The 8376-nt window shown below is 37.3% G+C and overlaps 1 protein-coding gene across 3 annotated transcripts; it reads right to left on the bottom strand.

Annotated features, from left to right (window-relative positions):
* Positions 1 to 934: 934 nt before the first annotated feature.
* On the bottom strand, positions 935 to 7016 carry LOC149813850 (syntaxin-52-like). 3 transcript variants are annotated; one of them, XM_089991587.1, is made up of 7 exons: positions 6852 to 7016; positions 5069 to 5288; positions 2887 to 2988; positions 2423 to 2526; positions 2208 to 2308; positions 2086 to 2130; positions 935 to 1276 (listed from the first exon to the last, which is right to left on the bottom strand). In XM_089991587.1, exons 2-7 carry the CDS (start codon positions 5284 to 5286, stop codon positions 1145 to 1147), a joined length of 702 nt encoding a protein of 233 aa, XP_089847713.1. In that variant the 5' UTR covers positions 5287 to 5288; positions 6852 to 7016; the 3' UTR covers positions 935 to 1144. The 3 variants fall into 3 exon arrangements, with proteins under 3 accessions (XP_089847713.1, XP_089847714.1, XP_089847712.1); XM_089991588.1 differs by having other exon boundaries at positions 6849 to 7013; XM_089991586.1 differs by lacking the exon at positions 6852 to 7016 and having other exon boundaries at positions 5069 to 5298.
* Positions 7017 to 8376: the final 1360 nt, after the last annotated feature.

The raw sequence follows: 8376 nt of genomic DNA, 5'->3' as shown, positions 1-8376 counted from the left end.
CCATACTTACATTCATTGTCCTAGGGCTTACCCCTCACCCTCATAGGGTCGCCTTGTTTTGGCTTGTGCAAGGGAGTGAGGCCCATGGGATTTGAACCTAGATTACCCGCCTAGCAGCCTAGACCCCACCCCACTATGCCAAACCCCTTATGGCTTGGATGCTTTCAATTTATTACTGGATGCCAACTGTGATAAATAGATATGGATGCAGACTATTACTGAATTGATGTATATCTGACCCCTTTTCAGCTTTGTTGTTTTCCTAATATCTTTCCATGATTTGAATCATAGGTTACCATGAAGCAAAATGGATACGGGCGACGCTTGAAGCGAAAGAAGAGAAACGAGTATTAAAAAGTAGTATAAAGCAGGAAGCGTGATTCGTTTTAGAAGTGATTGTGGAAACAAGGGAGAAACAGTGAGAAGTATGGGGAAAGCAAATGGGAAACGAAATGGAAGAGAGAGAAGCAAATTGAGGAGTGGGAAGCGTGTAACTATGATTTGAATACACTGTGCTCTAGAGATGCCAATGACGTCTGTTCGATTGGGCATCTAACTAACCCAAATCCAAATTTAGGAGCTTGAAATCGGACCTTGTAACCCAGTTCCACTCATCCCTTATCATCATGCCCCACTGGGATCTCTTTGATGCAAGCTGTCTTGATCAAATCTGACCTCATAGATGCATTCAACATAGTTGAATTAATAGGAATCAACTGTTGAATTATGTTTTTTTTTTTTGTCACAAAAAGTTCATGTTTTTTTTTTCGCCATTGATTTTAAATCGCTAAAAAAACTTGCACCCAAGTCGGATTCCGGTGATTCATTTGTCGATCTGCATATTCTTTTTGTTGAAAAAACATAATCCAAGAATCCATTCCTATCAAATGAACCATAAATTCATCATCAGTCCCAGAACCAGAACAAAAAAACAAAAACAAAAACACAAGTTTTGGCCATTTCTTCAATAATTTACAGCGGGATCTGGTTTTCTCATAACCCTGTATCAGAGTCACAATGACACAAGCACATCATAGATGGATAACACGAGCAACTAATAAGTAAACAGAGAAACACAAACTGAAGACCCAAAGCAGATATTTCTTTGATGAAGCAGGTTCAAAATCTGGTCCATCCTTTGCAATCAAAGATACTTGATCAGGAGCCAAACGACAACCGCAAGGATGACAATGACGACCACTGCTAACAAGAGGCACATACACGAGCATCCTGCTTTCGTGCGCTTGTTGAGGATCGCCAATCTCTTTTGTACACGCTGCTTGAACAGAAAACAATACAGAAACTTGAACAAAGGGGCTAGAGATACATACCACGACAAGTTGAGCTGCTCGCAAAAGCTCATGCTTGGCTTAGACAAATTCAGCGTGAGCTTGGCTCGTTTAATAAACAAGCAGAGCTCGAGCCTAAGCTCAATAAAACTCTTGTTTTTCCAATCATATACTTATTACATAATTAATTATTGTATATGATGCATTTATCGCACACACACAGTTGCTCCAACTATTAGGCCTCTTGCAAGAGGTGATGTGTTTAACTCCAGTCCCCTCTTACAATCCTTCAAAATTTTAGAAAATAATTTCTTTATTAATATCAAAATTCAGCTCTACCTAAGTCAAGCCCGAACCCAAACGCGCTCAGGCTTGGGCTTGGCTTAGCTCATCGCAACACTAATCCTAGTCACCCGAGAATGAACAGATACCTATTTGATGGACATGAAACCAGCCGCTGATTGAATTTTACCATTGGACTTCCCAACTTTTTAACTCTATTAGCAAGTACAGAACAATGCAGACAAGTTGGATAAATGGAACTGCACCTCTACCCAAGCCGCCATAATCTTCCGCTTTATAGAATTGGTTATCTCAAAAAAAAAATACAAGAAATAACAAAGGCATTTAAGTTGGACATTGAGAGTTCGATACCCAGAGTGCACGTCCCTTGTCACAAGGCCGAAGCCAAACATGAAACTATTTCTGATGGGCGAGGAGGCAGCACCCTCTCCGCCCACAATGGGAAGTTCCCCATTATCCAAAAAGACAAAATAAAAAAGGAGGGGAGTACAACCTGAAGACGGGAGTCAGTTGAATCCACATGCTCATCCAAGTTATCCTGCAAGATACAGAATATGTCATAAATCTGTCCATCCTAAACGAGATGACACAATTCTGTATAGTGATGAAATATACAATGAGCCGTGTGTGCAAATCCAGCTCCTCATTGACGGCCAATGCAATATGTTTTGTGCTTAGCACCGTTTCTTCTAGCTTCTCCAGACCCTCATCTTGCTCTACAATAGATGCCAAATCGAAGAGTTAACAACAACAAAATTGCACATAAATATTCAACTAAACACCGATTAGACTCATGAGAAAAAAGTAGAAGCAAGGCACACATAACATGCCTCTCATAATCTGCCGCTGCAGCCCAACAAGACCATAGTTGTCCAAGCCAGCAGTTTGATTGTTCTCAGAGATAGATTTACCATCTGGTCCAAGCAAGTTGTCCCTAACGTTGACAAAAAAATGACCAATCCATCATTAACTTCTTGTGCAATTAAAACTCATCATGTCTGCATATATTAGTCCTCCAGGGTTACACACAAAGAGCCCTCATCTCTCAAATACAGTCAAATGCATAAGTTTTAGCAAATCAAATTTCCTGGTTTAGATTAAGGTAGTCAACTCAGAATTAGAATAGGTCAGAACTACAGTACAACTATAAAGTCGTTAGAGAACAAACTCATTACATACAATAGTCTGACTGTGTGCAAATAAAGAAGATATGGACTTATGTACAGGAGGAAACAAATAAACCATCGAAGTTCTAAGTATGCAGACGAGGAAATCATCCATCCATGATGCTAACCTGTTGGCAAAGTTGGACATGTTTAATGCAGATGCCATTTGGTTGGCTTTGGACCTGAGACCTGCAAGAGTTTCTTGGCGGCGATGAAGTTCCTTCTCTGTTCTGTAACCAACAATCAACAGCAAAAAAGTTATTTTCATGGCAACATCACAAAACATGGACATAACAAAGATATTGTCACAATTGAAAAATAAAAATAAGATTTACTTAATTGTAACTATTCAAGAGAATCTATCGGCCAGAAAAGAAAACAGTGTCCAGGCAGAGGCAGTGAAGTCAATAGAACACATGCCACACACAGACACTTTTTTTATTGGATTTTAACTCTCGTTACAGCAGAAACATAACCAAGATAAAGAGTTTACTGACATGAACGAGCTTGAAATGGATGAAGTTGAATTTAAATGAAACAATTTCACAGATTACAATCATTACCGTGAACAAGGACAACCCAATCATACGGGTGGCTGTTTTTCATATATACAAATGCTAATGGCAAGTTGTTTCGTCCATAAAAACCAAGAAAAAGAAACTTAGATTGATTTAGGGAAGTTGCCATACTGGACCTAATACAAAAAGACTACATTTCACAGCACTCGGCCAGTTGACATTTACAGAAATATCTCCATAGTAACATCCAAATGAACCAGCTTCTCCAAATTCCATTTTCAAATGGATTCTAGACACTCTAAAGGTATGGAATAATGAAAACAGCTGGATAGATGGAGAAAACCTTCCAGCTAACAGGAACATATGACACACCTTGAAACTAACAGGAACATAAAACACGCCCTGAAACACAGGCATGCAGATCTAACAAATTATAGGTATTATTTTAAGATGATCAAAGAAGTTCTATATAAATGAGATTAAATAAGAGAAGATGACAAGCTGTAACCCCATCCCTCAGCTACAAGTGAAAGGAAGGTACAAGAGAGGAACCCAATAGCAGGCTGACTCAAGGCCAGTTGGCAGGATTGAAGGATTTGATCAGGAATCACTTATCCTTCAAATTTCATCATGTAACCTGTCACAACACAATACACACAAGGATCATCTTTTTCAATTCTTGACCATGGATCGTCCTAATCCAGCTAGTTGAACAAACTACTAAGTTAAGTACAACTTGGCCATGGTGGATCATGTAAAAAATGCAAAGTGTGCTTACTTATCATATATTAAAGTTTACAGGCATAAAACAGCGAGTTGTTTGACTCAGTTGATTGGCTAACTTTAAAGTTATACATAGATTAGAAGTAACTGCCACTGCCATATCCGCCATTCTTCAAAACGTGCTTATATTTTTTCAAACCTCCAAAATATTAAACTAATTGAATTTTCTGGTCAACAAGGGCTTGTTCATCATTGAATTAGCTAACGATCTGTCATAATATTTACCAGTAACAACATTAATTATTTTCTTCCAAGACTAATTTAAAAGAATAAAAATCATTTATTGGATGTTTTCATATGCAATTACAATTGGTGTCTATAAGTTAACTACTTTTACTATGTTAATTTTAATATTACATGATGTTATTAAAAGAATAAACCTGCTCATCTAATTCACCAAGTTGGTCAATCCAATTCCAAGTCATAATGTGAGCCTTCTGACTATGATCCTTTTGTTTGCCAATTAAATGTGCAGATAACTAATGTTTTTTGTTCCACGCATGAATAGCATAGGGGCACACAAACTCATTTTGAGAGTATCCGTTATTTTTCCCCAAACATGTTTGGGTTCTCCTCGACTCCCTTGATTATCTTCCACCCAGCACACATAGCTTCTCTAGCCCACCATCTCCAAACCTTTATTATTATTATTTCTTGTTACTATATAATATAATTATCGATTATTCCTAATTATTTCTAAATATCCTAGTTTCGTAGATGAGTTTTGGTATCAGATCTGCAAGTTTCAGGAATGGCCTTCCTTCAACCTCGCATCTATTTGTCACCACCCTAACATGAAATAGTTCAAAGAAATAGAACGAATGTAAAGACTCAAAAACACACTCAACTGCAAGACATTTGCAAATAAAAGCAATGTTTTCCCACTATCTTACAACATTAAAATAAAAAAGCAAAGTTAATCTGCAACCATAAAATGAATTCTTTATTGATGTAAACCAATAGCAAGCTTTTCTTAATTAAACAACTCATTCTCAAACAAGTGGCATACATCGGCTGCTTACTAGGAAGCTTGGACAGAAGGGACTCCAAGCTATCAAGTCTAGTTCCAAGAATTGTAATCTTCCTTCGAATGGCGGACAAATAGCGTTGCGTCTCTGGGCCAGAGGGGGGCAATGAACTTCTCTCTTGAATTCTAGTACTAATGTCATCTGCAAGCTTGGATGCTTCATTGAGCTCCCTCATCCAAGACTCTAAAGCAGATGCCATTCCTGTTGTCATGTAACAAAAGTTTGAAATGTGAAACATCGCTTAGTTTTAAGATAGAATAATGAAACTTCCTACGCCTTTGCACTATATAATGAAAACAAAATGTGACACATACATAAATAAACAGTGGAATTGGCTTGCGTATGGACTTGAATATACCAGGAATATGGCCAAGATAAACATGCTCACCTCTGAATGTGTTTCACAAATGATAACAAAGATGCTTTCTGCAAACAATATGATATACTTGTAGCTTTTCTATAGTAAGCAGTCAAATCTAAGACAAATTTCATCTTGTGCAATAACTGATTCTCGCAACTACCACAATATATCATTCATTTTGAATTCACAGTGGACCAAGGAAAATGACTTCACATAATCTGATTGCATGCAACAAAAAAATTCAGTAAATGACATTTCTTTGATATGTCTCAGCTTTTCTACAGACAGCAGTAAAATCTCAGACAGATTTCATCTTGTGCAGCAACTGATTTCCACAACTATCACACTTTATGGTTCATTTCGAATCTACAATGGACCAAAAAGAAATTCATAGATCTGATTGCATGCAACAAACAAATTCAGTAAACAGCCTTTCTTTATATTATACATGAATCATCTGCAGGAAATTGCATGGGATCTTTTCATAAAAAAGTTATATTTTCTTCACTATGTGATATTTGATCATTGACTAATTTATAGCAGAACTCAGAACTAGTAGTTCAATAAGGGGTGATTAGATGCAGAACCAGATATTTAAACTGCTGGTTCTATACTTCCATAGATTTTAGAACCTCAGTTTTCCAGATGCTGAAAAGTTGTACCGTAAAATCTGGATTCTCGACGTGGTGTGCATATCATGGGTTTTTAGTGTGTTTTGCTTATGGTTTCTCATAGAATTTAGGCCAAAGTGAGACTGAGCTACCCATCATGCTTGAAGTTACCACAGGCACTATCAAAACCTTTTCATTATTTGTCAAAGACCGAACTGTGAATCAAATTTGGAATAAACAATTTTGCCCAATTTCTGCGAGAAACATCAACAGAGGACTCTTGTCGTTTAATCGAGCGATATGGCACGGGATATGGAAACCTAAAGCGAACGACCAAGGTAGCTAGAGAGGGAGCCATTTTTTTATGAGAAACTAGATAAACAGGTCTACGAACAAAAAAGTGGTTAAAGAAGAAAAGTCAGGCAGCCAATAGCGTAACAAATCCGTCCAATATGAATATGCATTCTTTGGAATAACGATCAAAATCCATAATTCACGGAAAACTAGTTTTCGTCTCTTCTTGCTTTACCGAAATCTCTAAAATCACGAAATATCACGATATAATCTCGAACTTTCAGGATTCATGCAGATTACATCGGTCCGAGAAGGGAATCGACGTCGGATGAGGTTTTTGAGACGTTCTAGGGTTTAGAAAATCGGGGAGATAAGATATTCCATGGAAAAACTTCCCGGAAAGATAACTTTCCGACTCCGACTGAAATTACAATTCCATAATTTCAAGAAAAACAGCAAAAAAAAAGTTCGAAGAAATTCAGATGAAGAGATCACCACCTCCGTCGCCGCGAGATCGATCCGCCGATCGAACGAATTGGATCGGAAACCGGCGATGTTTCTTCCGCCCAAATGAAGGAGATGAGGCGATCGAACGGACCAGAGTTCCCCGCCGAGAAGGGTTCGCCGTTTACTCCGCTCGGCTGTCCGTCCGATTTTAGCAGAAGGAAAAAGGAAACCGCGATTGCGTATTTTTTGAGCTCTAGAGGGGGAGAATTTGTTATGAAAGAATATTCCGAGGGTGAAGCACGTAATTTATCCGCTTGTCTCGCGGGCCCTCGCACTAATACAAGCGGGTCGGATATGGGTCGGATTTTAATTGACTTTATACTGTATCCGAGGTTTACAGAAAGGTTCCAAACATGGATACGGACGGGGCCTAGTCGGCTCTCATAGTTGAACCCCAGATCATGACCAACATGATAAATATCGCCGTTATTTTTGAAAATAATATTATTTATCACGATATTTTCAAAGACCGGTATGCTTTCCAAAAAATTACCATTTTTAAAAACATTATTTATTTTGAAAATACTGCTTTTATGATATTAATGTGAAAATGATACTCTTGACATTTCTAATATTTTTATATTTTATTTATATTCTTATATATTTTTAACAAGGGTGGAACCAAGGGACGACCAAGAATTTAAAACAAATATATTTTAAGGTTTATGTGGGGGCCAGAACATGTAAGTTATTAGGGTAAAAAAAATATAAACAAAAACTAAAAATGATTGTACTGTACACAAAAAATGACACATTTCTTAAAAGACATTAAAATTTCAAAATCTATATGCTGTCCAAAATCACAAATACTGTTATTTTAGAATCTTTTTAGCCTTCGCACCTATCATTTTCGGTGTGAATTTCTTTCATATGCGAATTTCCTCTGTTTTCACCAAAAACGCCTTAGCCGCCACCATTGTCAGCAGTCGCTGCCTCAGCCGATGCTTAATCTCCATGACCCTGTTAAAAACCAATCTTTGTTTGATCTTTTGGTAGTGTGGATATGGTGGATTCCGCCGCGATTGGAGGAGCCATCACTTGATGGTAAAGAATAGCCTGGGTTTTTTTATGAAAACTCGAAGCTCGAAACCTCACAAATACCTGAGTTATCGTGCATTAAAATTTTACCAAATTCACATAAATTAAGTGCAAGTAACCCTGCAAACTTTCTTTTAAACTCAAACCGACAAACATCGTAAATACCTAAGTTACCATGCATTAAAAATTTATTAAATTCACATAAAATAAGGGCAAGCGAACTTACGAACTTTCTTTTAAACTCGAACCGACAAACATCGCAAATACCTAAGTTATCGCGCATTAAAAATTTACTAAATTCACATAAAATAAGTGTGAGCAAACTTGCAAACTTTCTTTTAAACTCAAACCGACAAAGATCGTAAATACTTAAGTTACCTCACATAAAAAATGTAATAATATCGAATAAAAAATCTATGATTTTTTTTAAACTCGAATCGACAAACCTCGCAAATACTTGAATTACCTCACATAAAAA

Source organism: Nuphar pumila, chromosome 16 (assembly GCF_984573655.1).
Source record: "Nuphar pumila chromosome 16, dmNupPumi1.hap1.1, whole genome shotgun sequence".
NCBI lineage: Eukaryota > Viridiplantae > Streptophyta > Magnoliopsida > Nymphaeales > Nymphaeaceae > Nuphar > Nuphar pumila.
This window is presented reverse-complemented; position numbering and strand designations above follow the sequence as displayed.

What these genes read in the sequence shown, in the direction of transcription:
- LOC149813850 (XM_089991586.1), bottom strand. Translation starts at nt 5,298, where the DNA reads ATGACAACAGGAATGGCATCTGCTTTAGAGTCTTGGATGAGGGAGCTC. An exon ending in CTTCCTAGTAAGCAGCCGAT is followed by an intron (nt 2,989 to 5,068) that starts GTATGCCACTTG and finishes TGTTGGTTACAG; the next exon opens with AACAGAGAAGGAACTTCATC. An exon ending in ATTTGCACACACGGCTCATT is followed by an intron (nt 2,131 to 2,207) that starts GTATATTTCATC and finishes TGTATCTTGCAG; the next exon opens with GATAACTTGGATGAGCATGT.